At 44.0% G+C, this 16,193-nt stretch overlaps 1 protein-coding gene across 2 annotated transcripts in view; it reads right to left on the bottom strand.

Annotated features, from left to right (window-relative positions):
- Positions 1-16,193, bottom strand: part of SACM1L (SAC1 like phosphatidylinositide phosphatase) — a 270,638-nt gene that overhangs the window by 137,167 nt on the left and 117,278 nt on the right. For both annotated transcript variants that reach the window (XM_069216268.1, XM_069216274.1), the window contains exons 11-12: positions 7,169-7,237; positions 7,000-7,079 (exon numbers count right to left, since the gene is read on the bottom strand). In XM_069216268.1, the coding sequence (XP_069072369.1) occupies positions 7,000-7,079; positions 7,169-7,237 (149 nt within the window). The remainder of the gene's footprint in view (positions 1-6,999; positions 7,080-7,168; positions 7,238-16,193) is intronic.

Here is a 16,193-nt window from a genome sequence, read left to right as displayed (position 1 = left end):
ATAGAGGGGATAAGTATCTTCAATGTTATATGGTTTACCTTTGAAATGTTAAAATGTTTTATATCACTGGTTTGAGTCATGCCTTACATTTTATATAGGTCACACATAAAAAGGAATAGGACTTATGGCTTTGCTTTTTCTCCCTAGGATTGAAACAGAAACTATAACTCGTGCCCTCGCCATGCACAGTTTTTTGTCAAACATTTTACTGCAAATATGACAATGATAATAATAATGTCATCAAGAATGTCATGAGCCCAATAATTTGTGGGGTAATTAGCAGTGCATGAGGAGGTCACGAGTTACAGTTCCCTCAGGGCATGAGTTATAGTTACTTAAGATAACTAACTATAACTGGTCAACTTCTATGGTTTTGTACATGTAAATTCAGAAACAAACTATAATATCCCTATAACCTTTGTATTTTCAGTGAATGTTTTATATATATATATATATATATATATATATATATATATATATATATATATATATATATATATATATATATATATATACATACATATACATATATCTCAAAAACTATGGATAGTTCCCAAGTTTCGGTGGAGAACAGATCCTACATAGAGCACCCTACAACACCAGCAACACTCTAAATTTGATCACCTGAATTGGCTGTTTTTCAGCAAAGTTTTTAAGCATAGGATTACCACACTGCCATCCACGCAGAACTAGAAATGGGCTAATTACGACCCTGGTAGTCTTCAAACCGCCAGGGTTGTGGTGGCAGCCTGACCGCCGCCATCACCGCCAGTTTCCCTCCACAGGAGGGATTGGTGGTCTGAATCCTCCAGGGCAGCGCTGCAGGCAGTGCAACCCTAGGGATTACGACCCCCCCACCCCCTTTACTCCAGCTTTTACATGGTGGTAGCACCGCCATGTAAAGGATGACAGAGACAGAGTGCAGGGGGCCTTATGGGGGTCCGTGCACTGCCCATGCATTTGGCATGGGCAGTGCAGGGGCACCCATGGCAAGCCCCGTCACGCTGTTGCGACAGGATCTGGTGCACCCTACGCACTGCAGCATTGCCACCGGCTTAATTATGAGCCGGTGTCAATGTTGTGGGCTGTTTCCCGCTGGGCCAGAGGGAAACTCCTAATGGGGGCCGCGCCGGCGGCAACCTGACGCAGGAGTCTGGCGGATAGTCGTTTCCATCTGCAAAACTGGTACTGACCTCCAAAGTCTTTTGCCATATATACAGCAAAGTCTTTAAGCATACGATTAGCCAGTGCCATCCATGCTGAGTTGTAAAAAGACCAAAGCCTTTTACCACTCCAGGCACAGTATTACAGCTTTGGATTGGTAAACGACGTCCAGGCCAACCTTGAATAAATAAAAGCAAACCCTGACATGTTTTGTTGTCATTGTCATTTATGCGTCACTCTAAGGCTGAAAGGGTGTTGTTGTAGGGTGCTCTGTATAGGAGCTGCTCTACCCCTAAACATGGGAACTATCCAGAATTCCCCGTTTCTTTTTTGCATCGTATATGCGACAATCTAAGCCTGAAAGGGTATTCTTTTGAGATATATACACACACACACCCCCACAAAAACACGTATTAGGAGTGTAGTACCATATAGTAAAAAAGTGTGTGGGGCCCACTATAAGAGTTAAGTGATAATAAAAAAAAAGGGTGAGGGTTTGGAGACCGAGCCCAAAAAGAGAGACATTCATTTAAATAAGGGGGTGGCGTACAGGATGGTACCCACATATTAAAAAAAGGGATAATAGAAAAATGGGGTCGGTGGGGTTTTACTACCCCCCCCCCCCCCCCCCCCAAAAAAAAGAGATAGACAAAAAAATAGGGCTGGGTTTTGGGAGATAAATATATATATTTATCTATCCATCTGGCGATGCCTTGTTTGGATATAGGATTACCTGCATGAGGTTTTTGGAAGGCTACAAACAATTGTTTTGTTTTACAAAATTGTTTTGTTCTGTCAATGTAATACATTAGTGCTCTTTTTATGTCTAATGTATTTAATGCTCTTTCGGCTACTGAGTCTGGTTGCGAAAAGAAGACTGGGAGTTCCACAGTTTGGGTTAGGTGGAATGGCATTTGTATAAAGGGTTCTTGAACCCTTATAATGCTTGTATCTCACTTACTCTTCTAAGTGATGTGATAGCTATTAGAAAGGCTACTTTCTAAGTTAGATATTGCATTTCACAAGAATGTATGGGTTCGAATGGTGGGCCCATGAGTTGTGTTAATACAATATTATGGTTCCACAAAGGTACTGGTGGTGTCCTTGGGGGTATGATTCTTTTTAGTCCCTCCATAAATGCTTTAATGACTGGGATTCTAAAAAGCGATGTTGTATGAGTAATCTGGAGATAGGCAGATATTGCAGTGAGATGTATTTTAATGGAAGAGAATGCTAGATTAGACTTTTGTAAGTGTAATAAGTAGCTTACAATGTCCTTTGTGGAGGCATGTAGTGGTTGGATCTGGTTAGTGTGGCAGTAGCAAACAAATATTTTCCATTTGTTTGCGTAACAATGCCTTGTTGTTGGTTTTCTTGCTTGTTTAATGACCTCCATACACTCTTGTGTAAGATTTAAATGTCCGAATTCTAAAACTTCAGGAGCCAGATCGCTAGATTGAGCGATGCTGGATTCGGGTGTCTGATCTGTTGTTTGTGTTGTGTTAACAGATCTGGTATGTTTGGTAGTTTGATGTGGGGTACTACTGATAAGTCCAACAGTGTTGTGTACCACGGTTGGCGAGCCCGGGTTGGTGCAATGAGTATTAGTTTAAGTTTGTTTTGACTTAGTTTGTTGACCAGATAAGGAATGAGTGGGAGAGGGGGAAGAGCGTAAGCAAATATCCCTGACCAACTCATCCATAGTGCATTGCCCTTGGATTGAGGGTGTGGGTACCTGGATGCGAAGTTTTGGCATTTTGCGTTTTCTTTTGTTGCGAATAGGTCTATGTTTGGTGTTCCCCAGCGGTGGAAGAGATCCTGTAGGATCTGGGGATGAATTTCCCATTTGTGAGTTTGCTGTTGGTCTCGACTGAGATTGTCGGCTAACTGATTCTGAATGCCTGGTATGTATTGTGCTATCAGGCGAATGTGATTGAGAATTGCCCAATGCCAAATTCTTTGTGCTAAGAGACACAGTTGTGACAAGTGTGTGTCCCCTTGTTTGTTGAGATAACACATTGTTGTCATGTTGTCGGTTTTGACAAGGATGTGTTTGTGGGCTACCAGTGGTTGAAATGCTTTTAATGCTAGAAACACCGCTAGCAGTTCCAAATAATTTATGTGAAGTTGTTTTTGCTGATTGTCCCATTGGCCCTGTATGCTGTGCTTGTTGAGGTGTGCTCCCCACCCTATCATGGAAGCATCTGTTGTGACAGCTTGAGGAACTGGGTCTTGGAATGGCCGCCCTTTGTTTAAATTTATAGGGTTCCACCATTGAGGCGAGAAGTGTGTTTGGCGGTCTATCAACAATAGATCTTTAAGTTGACCCTGTGCTTGTGTCCATTGCTTTGCTAGGCACTGCTGCAAGGGCCTAATTTGTAACCTTGCATTTGGGACACTGGCTATGCACGACACAAACCTTACTGGGTAGCGTTGGTTTGACTGTATGCTTGATGTTACATTTTGGAATGCTTGGACCCTTTGTGTACTTGGAGTGGCAATTGCTCTGTGTGTTGAGTGTTGCTCCCAAGTATTGTTGTATTTGGGATGGTTGCAGATTTGATTTCTGGTAATTTATAGAGAACCCTAGTTTGTGTAGAGTTTCTATGACGTATTGTGTGTGAAGAAGACATTGTTGTTGAGTGTTGGTTTTTTATTAGCCAGTCGTCCAAAAATGGGAATACGTGCATGTGCTGTCTCCTTATGTGAGCGGCTACTACTGCTAGGCATTTTGTGAATACTCTTGGGGCCGTTGTTATCCCGAACGGTAGCTCTTTGAATTGATAGTGTACGCCTTTTATTACAAACCTTAAGTACTTTCTGTGAGAAGGATGGATGGGTATGTGGAAATACGCATCTTTGAGATCCAATGTTGACATTTAGTCCTCCTTTTTTAGTAAGGAAACCACGTCCTGAAGTGTTACCATTTGTAAGTGGTCTGATTTGATGAAGAGATTCAGTGTTCTGAGATCTAAGATAGGTCTTAACATTTTGTCCTTTTTTGGAACTAGGAAATATAGTGAGTAGACGCCTGTTCCTTTCTGATGATTGGGTACTAGCTCTATTGCTTGTTTTTGTAATAGTGCTTGAACTTCTATTTGAAATAGGTCTAAGTGTTGTTTGGACATATTGTGTGCTCTTGGTGGCACATCTGGCGGGAAATTTGTGAATTCTATGCAATAACCATGTTGGATAAATGATAGGACCCATGCGTCTGTGGTAATGTGTGTCCAGTTTTGATAATATGCCTCCCCCCCACTGGTGATAAGTGTTGGGGTTTTGTGACATTGAAGTCACTGTTTGGTCTGGCTCGGTTGCCTGGAACTTTCCCCTTCCTCTTGGGAATTGTCCTCTATAGGAACCACTAAACCCTCGCCTTTGATATTGTGCCTGATAGGTGGGTCTGGTTTGAGAGGTAGAAGGCTCTGATGTTTGCTGTTGAAAACTATCCTCTTATATTTGTGGTTTCCTAAAGGTGCCTCTGACTTGTGGGGAGTAGAGCGCACCCATGGCTTTGGCTGTGTCGGTGTCTTTTTTCAACTTTTCAATTGCTGTGTCCACTTCTGGCCCAAACAATTGTTATTGGTTAAATGGCATGTTCACACCGCTTGTTGGATCTCTGGCTTGAATCCAGAGCTTCTTAACCAAGCATGCCTGTGAATGGTTACCGCCGTGTTGACCGTTCTTGCTGCCATGTCTGCCGAGTCAAGTGCGGACCTTATCTGGTTGTTGGATATGGCCTGTCCTTCTTCCACAACCTGTTGGGCACGTTTCTGGTGTTCTTTGGGCACGTGCTGTATGATGTGTTGCATCTCGTCCCAGTATGCCCTGTCGTAGCGAGCAAGTGGGGCTTGCGAATTAGCAATCCACCTTTGATTGGCTGCTTGTGCTACCACTCGTTTGCCCGCTGAGTCAAACTTTCTGCTCTTTTTGTCAGGAGGTGGAGCGTCTCCTGACGATTGAGAGTTTGCTCTCTTTCTTGCTGCTCTTACAACCACTGAGTCTGGTGTAAGTTGTTGTGTTATGAACACAGGATCCGTTGGGGGAGGCTTGTACTTCTTCTCAACCCTAGGCGTGATAGCCCTTCCTTTAACTGGCTCCTGGAATACTTGTTTTGCGTGTTTGAGCATACCCGGGAACATTGGCAGACTCTGATAGGAAGGGTGGATGGTTGCTAAGGTGTTGAACAGGAAATCATCCTCTATTGGATGCATTGCTACGTTGTGGAACGTAGCCGCCCTGGATAGAACCTGCGCAGATGCATTACTGTCCTCTGGAGGTGACGGCTTTGTTGGATAACAATCCGGACTGTTATCCGATACTGGTGCATCATGTAAGTCCCATGCATCAGCATCATTCTGTGTCATCCCTGTATGTGTGGGTGACTGCATTGGAGGTGTTCCCACTGGAGACAGTTGTGGTGAGTGTGGTGGGGACGGTTGTGGTGAAAACCTTGGTGGTGGGGATTTGTCTCTAACCACCTTTGCCTTAGGCTGCATTTCTGTCTCCTGAAATGCAAGTTTCCTTTTAGACTTGATTGGAGGTAGAGTTAGTATTTTTCCAATCTCTTTCTGGATATGCAACCTTCTTTGTGTATGGTCCGGTTCGTCCATACTTAATTCCTGCTCAAATCTATGTCTTTCCTTCATTTGGCTGGAAAGTCCTTGATCTTCTGTGTAGGAGCTTCTTTTTGGCTCCGAAGCCGCTACTTTCGGTACCGAGGTTTCAGATAAAGTCTTGTTCGGTTCCGATGATATTTTTCTCACTTTGGGTGAGTCAAACTCTCGGTGTCGAGAGCGTTCGGTGCCGGAATCTCGACCGGAGTCGGAAGTCTTCAGCAAATCCCTGGCCTTTTTCGGTGCCGATATTTGGTCACCTTCTTTTCGATGGGTTAAGCCATGGCCTGTTGGCGGTGGCGTCCCCTTGGCCTTAAAGATCTTTGTGTGAGTTTTGGACGGGGCAGGCTTACTCACTGTTCGCTGCACCGTTGAGGTTCGGACACTTTCAGATTTGTCCGAGTCCGATCCCTGGATGGAAATGCTTTCCTCTTCTCTAACGTCGAGTTGCTCTCTCGGTGTCGACGCCATTTGCAGTCTTCTTGCTCGTCGATCTCTTAGTTTTTTTTTTATCTAAACGCTCGACAAGCCTCGCAAGTATCCTCCCTGTGTTCCGGTGATAAACACAGATTACAGACCAGGTGCTGGTCTGAATAGGGATACTTCGAATGACAGAAGCGGAAGGAGGTCCGGTCCATTAGTCTTCGACGACAGGTGTGGTCGGGCCGACCAGGCCCCAGTGAAGAACGGAAGTCCCAAAGGGACGCCGGAGCGCTCTTGATGCCGGTACTGATACAATAACACTAACCCGGTACCGAACGATAACAATACCGTCGAATTTTAGATGATTTTGCTAACTTTCCCGATTCGAAATACGGAGCGAAGAGGAACACGTCCAAACCAGATGGCGGAAAGAAAACAATCTAAGATGGAGTCGACGCCCATGCGCAATGGAGCCGAAAGGGAGGAGTCACTCGGTCTTGTGACTCGAAAAGATTTCTTTGAAGAAAAACAAGTTGACGTTTATGCTAACACTGATCAACAAAGCTGTTTTCTGAAAATATTTAAAGTAGATACAAGATTATATTAACTACATTTTCTACTTAGAAGGATGTGCATTAGTACCAGCACTTTTGATTTTATATGTTATAAAATAGATCATTTGAGACAGTTGTGTATTATCTGATCTCTAAAACAATTTTGACTGAATGATGCCCTTGCAATTCCACTAAATAAAAAGTAATTGAAGGTTTGAAATTAGTTGTACAGGAACACTTACCGGACCATTCCATTTCCCAACCCATCAACCATTTTTGCAAATGTTTGTTCCAATGGTTTCTCAGAACCTTTCTGATTTACCTATATAAAAAAGTGAAAACACACGTTATCAGGTGGTTTCTCTGAGTTTTATACATAAGCTCAGCTAACTAAGTTCACAAAGGACATACCAAGTTTAAAATCACTTGCTTTCCATAGCTTATAATCTGAGAGTCAAAATGCCTTTGGAAGCCATCCATCTGAAATTAAAAAGAGATCTGTTAATATGTGAGTTTCTGAGAGAATAACAAAAAATACCCCTTTTGCAATGGGCAAAGTTTGCAGGTCAAATATTTGATCAAAAAACAAACATGCATGTTTCTCAACACATTTGAAGCAGGTCAATTGTTAACTATTCACAAACAAACTTATGCAGGCAAAATGTGCAACTGTGATGAACATGTAGGTATGTAACAATACAACCATATACAAACTGTATTGGTATCATGAAATTAAACTCTTACTGAAGACACCCAGTGAAATAAATGTAGGAAAGCAAACGTACATTTACCTCATGAAACTGTCCTGCTTAATGTCCAAATGATACACCCATGTTATATGATATTGGAAATGGCCCTTTCTGCATGGCTATCCCCAAACGTTTTGCCACTGACCTCCCGTTTTGACTGTGTGCAGCATTTCATTTTTGCTGGATTTAGCGCTCTGGGCACTTTACAACTGCTGGTCAGTGCTAAAGTGCAAGTGCTCCCTGTCTAAATTGGTGATTGGTTTATCCAAGATTGGCCTATATGATTTACTACTAAGTCCCTAGTAAAGTGCACTATGTGTGCCTAGGGCCTGTAAGTCAAATACTACTAGTGGGCCTGCAAAACGGATTGTTCCACCCATATGAGCAGCCCTGTAAACATGTCTCAGACTTGCCACAGCAGTGTCTCTGTGTGCAGTTTTAAACAGCCATTTCGACCTGGCAAGTGCACTCAAGTGCCAGGCCTAATCCTTCCATTTTACTCTATGTAAGTCACTCCTATATTAGGCCCAAGACAGTCTCCTGAGAAGGGTGCAGTGTATTTAAAATGTAGGACACTTACTGGTGTGCTTTACACATCCTAATAGTGAAATACTGCTAAGCTCGGTTTTCACTATTGCAAGACCCATCTCTCCCATAGGGTAACATGGGGATTGCTTTGAAATATCTTAAGTGTAATTTCCTACTGGGAGCAGATAGAGATTTGGGGTGTGGGATCTATGAACTCACAATCTAAAAATACATCTTTTGGTGAAGTTGGTGGTTTTTGAGCTGTGAGTTTGAAAATGGCACTTTTAAAAAGTATGCATGTTCTTGCTTAACCATTCTGTGCCTCTGCCTGTCCGCTGAATACACATCTGGGTCAGGATGACAGTTGGGCTGTCTGCGCATTCACTCTAAACAGTCACATAAAGAGAGTTGAGGTGTGCCCTGCATTTCCTGATGGGTCTTCCTGAGCTAGAGTAGTGAGAGGAGCTAACACTTTTACCTGAATAGGGCTGAGGCTGACCTCACACAAAGAAGTCTTCAAACCACTGAGGCGTGTCTGGGGCCAGAGCAGGGAAAGGCAGGGTCCTGTGACCTACAAAGACTTCTCTTTGAAGTGTGCCTACTTCAAAGATAGAAATAGGTATACGTACTGGACCTCTGACACCATATAGTTAGAACACTTCTGGGCTGAGGACATTCTGCCAGGAATAAGAGTAGGATGCTGTAGGAGGGACCGCCACTCTGCTTTATTGTGCTGGCCTGCTGCTTTCTGCTTCTGTCCTGGGAGTGAAATGACTGGACTTTGCTTTCTACATCCAGCTTTCCAGGGTTCTCCAAGGGTTTGAACGGAGTTTACCTTCTGTTAAGAAGCCTCGGGCCATCAAAGGGTTCAACTACAAGCACCTGGGCTGTCTTGCTGACAGTCCCGACTTGCCACGTGGTGCCAAATCCAGTCCCTGGGCCATTAGAAGTGAGTTCTGGTGATCTTAAGGAGAAAATCCATGCATTGACCCACAGGGCCATTGGAAATTGACACATCACTGGAAGGACCCAATGCAGTGTCTGCATTACCACTGCAGAATCAACGCAGTGCCTTGCACCGCTGCTGCAGAATCAACACAGCGCATCTGGATTTTTGACACATCTTTCCTGAGCACCAATTTCTTTGTTTCGACAATGCACCGCAGTAAGGAACGGAGGCTGCATGCCTGGAAATGGCGCATCACCCCCCACTGACAGTAAGGAACCGAGGCATCACCACCTTCCGACAGTAAGGAACCAACGCATCACCTCCCCTGGCCGTAAAGAACCAACGCATTGCTTGCTTTTCTGGCACCTCAACTCCCCCGTTCTTCTTCATCTAAGGTATTTTGCTCTAAAAACCAATGCATCCATTGATCTCTACCTACTGAACTTGCTTAGACTTTTAAAAGTGATATCTTGACTTGTGTATGCTGTTTTTTTTTGTTGTTTTGGTCTTGTTTTACTCAGACAAATATTGGCTATTTTTCTAAACTGCTGTGTGGCGGTGAGAGTAGTGGTAAGGACATACAAGACAACTCGAGGTTTTAGGTTGTGAAAGATGTGTATTTTATTGGTAATTCACAAGTCCTCTCTATCAGTCCATAAGTCTTTCTCTCTCGCTCTCTCAGTGAAATAACCCTTTCTTTCCTCTTCTGTCTTTCAGGTCTTCTGTAGTCCCGCCGAAGATCTTGTGGTGGAATGGCGTCGTCAGGGAAATCGGGAAAGGAAAGAAGGTAAGGTAAGGTAAGTCTTAACTCTGGATTTGCTTCTTGGACTGTTTTAGTATGGTGAGAGAGTGCGGTGAAATAGTAAGAAAAAGGGTGTACTGGGAAAAGGGGGGTAACCAGATAGTGCAAGCACCTTAGGGGGGCTAGATCCCTATGGAAGACATGTCAAAATCACACCACCCGTGTCAAAAGGTAAGTGTTGGTATTAGTGAAAGGGGGTCACGCTTATCAAAAAGCAACAACAGCAGCAAATAAGGTAACCAGGTATGGGAAAATAATTCTATAATAATCTCTGCCAGTTATTTCCTTTTTGTCCCTTCCCTTCCTCCCTCTTCCTCCTTCACCCTTTTTCCTCTCTCTCTCTCTCTCCCTCCCTCCCTCCCTCCCTCCTCCTTCCCCACTAAAGCGTTTATCCTGCTTTGTAAGCAGGACCGTAGCTGCTGGAGAGGCGTGGCGGAGTCTCTGCATTTCTGGGCTTCCTTGCCTGCCATCGAGGTTTCCCCCGGGAGTCAGCTGTTCCTCCGCTGTGGCTCCGCTCTTTGTGTGTCCCTTCGTTCCGTCTCTCCCCTGCTTCTGAGTCTTCCCGCTCTGTCTCCTCCTCTGCTCTTGCGTCTTCCTTCTCCTGCCACGGACATTCCGCGGGTTTTTGGACTATGGGAATCCGGATATCCGGATTCCCGAGGTGTGTACTTTCCTGTTCTGCACCTATGGTGCCCCCGGGGTATCGGGCCGCCTGGAGGCCGCTATTGTTGGTAGCCGAGTGTTCCGGCGCCCGGCTACATGGTGCAAAGTACTTTTGGGATGTTTTCACTGTGTTACTGTAGGTGTGTCAATGTGTTAAATCACTTAAATCTTTTCCTCACCAGCAGAATCATGGTAACACGATTTTTATACTATTAGGGTATATTTTAAAGATATCCCTTACGGAGGAACATCTTCTAACTACAAAGCTTCTGCACAGGGCATAGCCACACTAGATGCCAACTCAATTGTTGTGTTTTAGCAGGAAGCCTAGCTGAAAAGAAGAGTAACGTCCACATTAACATGAGGATGGAGTGATAAAATTACATTACTTTACTCTTTGGAATTTCAACATGATATGCTCCCAATTTAAGCTTCTTCATCTCCAAACTATTGGGAGGCATCACTTGAAACCATTCCAGACTAGTATAGCATAACATGCTTAAATGTAAAATAAGCAAATAAATGTACAAATAATTCAATAGGCCTACACTAGGACAGCGACACATAAGATAGAATCATCTTGCTATGACAAGGCAAACAACAGCCTTGGTGCATGAGAACATCAAAGATGTGCACAAAAAAATGTGTCCGCCCTAAAGCTCATACTCCAAATGAAAGAATGTTATTGCTTTTCCATTTCCTTGAACTGTCATCAGGCAAATGCTAACACGTCACTTTACTGTAATGTCTGAAAAAAGGTCAAATCAGATGCAACTTCAAATTCATTTGGAAGACCATGGTTAAGATAGTGTATGAGCAGGACACATGGTCCTCCTCCCTGCTCCGACCACACACCCAAAAGCACTCCCACGCGAGTGAGAGAGGTGCATAGGGACTTGGCTGTCAGCTGAAGAACTGTGCAAATCAGGATAGGTCTTTGGGGTGAAAAGACAAGTTGAGGCAGTGAACTCTGAGGCTGAAGGCTGAGGACAGTGATAAGCCAAGTCCTCACGATGACCGCTAAGGCAGGGCCACACTGACAGCATGGTCCTGCAAAGGAGTCATTTGGCACTTGTAAGGCAGAGTGGGGCACTGCGGACAAGGTTACATTGTGCCTGCTGCAACAAAGACATGAAAAGACCCTGACTGCAAGCCCAAATCCATAGGGAAACAATCAGTCACTGGGAGGTTCAGTATGGGAAAGATACCAGACAGCTGTTTTACTTTATTGTGACAACCAACAGAAAGTCAATGGGCTCCCGACAAGCCTCAGTGGGAGAGGGAACAATTTCCAGTGTGCTGGGCACCGTAAACTATTGTAAATCACCTGGGAGGGGAAACCTTGCTATCCCAGAACAAAGCCGAAAGTTGGGAGCATACTGACACTGTGGACCCTTATTAGATGGCAGGCTTGGTAGGCTGTAATAAATAACAGCACAAACCAATAAGGGAAAATAGAACAGCTGCTTGGTTTGGGGCCTGGGCCCCATCCTCACAAAGTGACACAAGAAGCAATCAAATGTGAGAGTCAGCGTTAGCCAAAAAGAAGGGTAAGCCCACGAAACAAGGGCTGCCACAGTAACACAACTGGCAGTTAAAGAGTAGTGTCTAGGCTCTAGATGAGAAGCTGCAAGGGAACGCCACTGGATAAAATGAACTGTACTGCTCTGGAGACGTACTTGTGCCCCAGTGAAGTTGGAATATGTGGAAGTAGGGAGCTCCCAGAAGAGGTTCTTGCAACCCTAGACATTTAACAACAGAGGAAAAAGACAACTGAATGAAAAGCTCAGAACACAGCCAGGTGGGAAAGCCACAAGTGTTAAGCCCTTGGATGAATGAAAAGGCTAATAAGAAGTGCTTGGGAGAATTAAAATTAATGAACAGAGACAAAGATAATGTTGGCTGTCAGAGGGAAACATGATCAATTGCTCCAAGAGATGCTCAAAAGCCAGACGCTCCACCCAAGTCCAAACAACAATTACCAGGGAATCCTGTCCTGGGGAACTTGCAACCCCACTGACCAGAACCTTTAGGGAAGAACTATTCTGAAGCCTCAAAGAATACACTGCATTGCTATGAGAAGAACTGGCAGGGGAGCTGCAGGAGGTCAAACAGGACATAAAAGACCCAGGGAATAGAGTCACGTTGCCGGATGAAGCAGGAGATTGGCATGTTGAGAAACAGGAATCTTTGAGATATTAATTAATCGCATATGAAGGAACAAAACATTCAGTTGCAATCCTCACTAGAAGATCAGAAAACAGGAAAGGAGCAGGAGGAAACAACAAAGGTATATGTGAGACTCCTGGGCATCATCATGCTTGCAGTAGACACGGAACTGGATAGGACCCACCAGATTGCAGGTCAACAGGCCAGAATGAGAGCCTCCTCAGATATCCTAATAAGAATCTACCAATTTTGCTAAAAGGAGAAAATAATGGTAGTTACCACGAAACATGCAGGCAGTTGAAACTCTTTGAGCAATCCAAGTCAAACTGGTTGTCTGCATAGCCCTATGAATTGAAGTGGTCATTCACAACCAATGTATGGTCACTGAACTGAATAATCATATATCACAATGTAGGTCAGTGGGGATGGGGAGGCGAGTAACTAATACTTGCAGTGGTGTTTCTACTCAGAAACTGCAAAAATAAACAATAAAAAAAAAAACACAGAAAACAGATGGGCATCATCTTTGAAGGCCACGGAGTCCTTATGTTTCAGGACCCACCATTAGTGACAGTACAGAAAAGGTGCTCCTTTTGCCTGGAATTCTTCCAGTCTCTGAAGACTCCTTTCCAGCTCTGTTTTCAGTGGAAGACCCAACCATATGCAGTACGACTCTAGTGGATAAAGAAAATCCTGCAAATATAGCAAACTAGAATGCCAACTAGAAAGTGACAGATGGGTGGAGGTCATCAAAAAACAGAAAAGGACAAGACCCACAGATGTGATCATGGAAAGACAGAGACTGGCTGTAACTGAAAGCCTAAAACACGTAGCAGTAGCTCTTCCCGACGGACTGCATAGATACCATGTCCAGTGCTCGAGTAAAGCCCCTGACCCAGAGGTAGTCAAAAATGAGACAGACAGCTTGAATACAAGCAAAGGGTTCGGGGCACAGGGAACACATACATACTAGTACAAAGTCCAGAATGATTACCGAAAACAGGGAAAACCAGAGACAAGTACAAGGTCCAATATGGGAGGTGGGAGATGACTGTCACTATTCTTTATTATCCACGGTGGGAGATTGCATGTCATGGGTCCAAATACAGATGAGATCAGCTGGGGCACTGTACCCAGAGTGCATAATGTCTAGTTTGGCAAAGTTAGTTTCACATGGCAGAGAGGGCATGTTTGAGATGATCCACCGACTAGCAATTGAACACAATTACCCAGGCTAGAACTCGGAAACACAAAATAGGAATATACATTTAGGCTTGTAATGCTCAATGTGAAAGGGTTTTAACTCCTCCAATTCGAGATTAGAATTTAGAGCTACATTTCCTCTCATAATCCAGACCTAATCTTACTCAAAGAAACACACTTGCTGCAAGGAGATAATCTTAAAATGAAGCACAAGTTATACCCCAATGCATTTCAAACATCTGCACTGACTAAGACGGCAGGGGGGTCACAATCTTATGTAAAAATCATGTGGAGAACATGCCATCAAATGTTAGAAGAGACCTTTAGGGCAGGTTCCCTAGCATCGACCTTCTAATACATAAACAACCTATAATGTTGATCAATGTCGACACTTGTCTACTCTTCAAATATAACTATGCAGAGCAATGGTTATATTTGAAGAGGGAATGTGAACAGGAAATTGAAAGATCTCAAGGGGACCAGGATGAGAAGAGGAATACTAGGAGGTGATATTAACATGGTACGTGATTCAGAACCAGACAGGAGCAGGGTAGGTGGTGCAATACAATGAGACTAAAAGGCAAAACGGGAGACAAGGGTCTTTAGGACACAGAGGGCATTCCATTCAGCAGAGAAGGACTACACTTTCTGCTCACACTCACAAATGCTTCCTGCTTGTGTACTTATATCTTCAGGACACAGGGCTTAATACCCATGGTGGAAAAGGACTCAATAGCTGAAATCTCATTATTCGGCCAAGTTTTTTTTTTCCTACAACTGGTAGACAAGCTAATCAAGATCTACAAGTCCTTTTCTGAGGCTCTGACCTAGCCCCATCGATGCAAGAGGCAGATATTTACCTCAAAACAGGCAAAATAACCAGAAGGATGTGCATCATATACACATATTTCCCTCCTGGGCACTATCAAATTTAAAATACTTTGGCATTCACTTCACAGATAAACTAGGAGAACGCTATGCCTTATGAGGCCAATGGTATAAGCCCTCAGAAGGCGATACGCATTGTATACCTTACTGACAGGATGCATCAAGATCCTGAAAATGAACATCCTTCCTTGCCTGCTCTTCCTTTTCCTGTTGCTCCCTGTATCAAGTCCACGGTCAAATGTACTGGATGTCCAGGATAGAATTATTGAGTTAGTCTGAGCTGGAAGAAAAATACAGATCATCAAACGATCCTGATGGCACCAAGGGAGAGAGAAGGACTGGTATGCTAGGACATCCTAAATACTATCAGGTATTTCTTCTACAGGTCAGAGGGGAGTGGGCAACCAGAAACGGATAAAAAATGGCTACTATTGGAGTGAGCAGTGGTAAACAGAACACTCTGGGCCCTGGCATGACTAGAGAAGAGACACAGACCATGAAACACATAACACAACTCCAGTGAAAACTATTCTGTAGGTCTGGGATGGAGTGGCTAAGTGGGGAAACATAGCATCATGCCTCTCACCCAACACACCTGTGACAACCCTCATTGTACTCCAGCATTAAAAGGGAGAAGCCTTCAAAGAATAAATATGAATGCATAATGCTCTCTGATCTTGCTTTGCAAGAAGAGATCAGGTCCTTTGAGGAATGCAAGCCTGACTTTGGTGTGACTGTATTTGATAGGATGCAAACCATAAAGTTACACTGTAGAGAGCTTTCTCAGACAAACAAGAAGGCAGCAACCAGTCCTATCAGGCACTTTCAGACATATATAAAAAATATAATGGAGCTTGAGGGATAACATCAAATGAACAAGTTCCTTACCTTCAGGTTAGGCCTTTTTGGTAGAGACTATCTGCAGAATCCTCACCTTGTGAATATCCCCCAGGCGCCAGACTGAATCTGGAAACTTTCAAGCAATTCCCTTGCACGTTGATAGGGGGTGTCGTGAAGCTCTGCGTCATGTCTGTCAGTTTTGGATATGACGTCAGGGCCACTGTAAGTGCGCACGCTGACAGTTTCCTTATGATCCCGATCAGCATCCACAGACATGGAGCCCCAGAACTCACATAGTAGCAGGGTGCATATGCTAGATACTGGGATCTTATTAATGGACTACAGGAGTTCATTATACATAAGTGGGGAGGAGGGAAGGTGGGTGAGGAACATGCAGTTATAGTCCCTACCAGAAAAGGAGTTATTGAAGGTAACTTGTTCTTCCGATATAAACTTCTAACTGCAGACTCTTTACCTTGTGAATAGATACTAAAGCAGTATACCTTCTCTGCTGGAGGATCTGTGGGCTGGCTCAGACTAGGAAATCCTGCAGGACAAATTGGGCAAAGTATCCACCCCGTCAAACCTGGCTATCCAGGCAGTAGTGTTTGTTAACGGTGTGGCGAGATACACACACAGCAGCCT

Source organism: Pleurodeles waltl, chromosome 2_1 (genome assembly GCF_031143425.1).
Source record: "Pleurodeles waltl isolate 20211129_DDA chromosome 2_1, aPleWal1.hap1.20221129, whole genome shotgun sequence".
Lineage (NCBI taxonomy): Eukaryota > Metazoa > Chordata > Amphibia > Caudata > Salamandridae > Pleurodeles > Pleurodeles waltl.
Note: the sequence above shows the minus strand (reverse complement) of the source record. Positions and strands in the feature narration are given on the sequence as shown.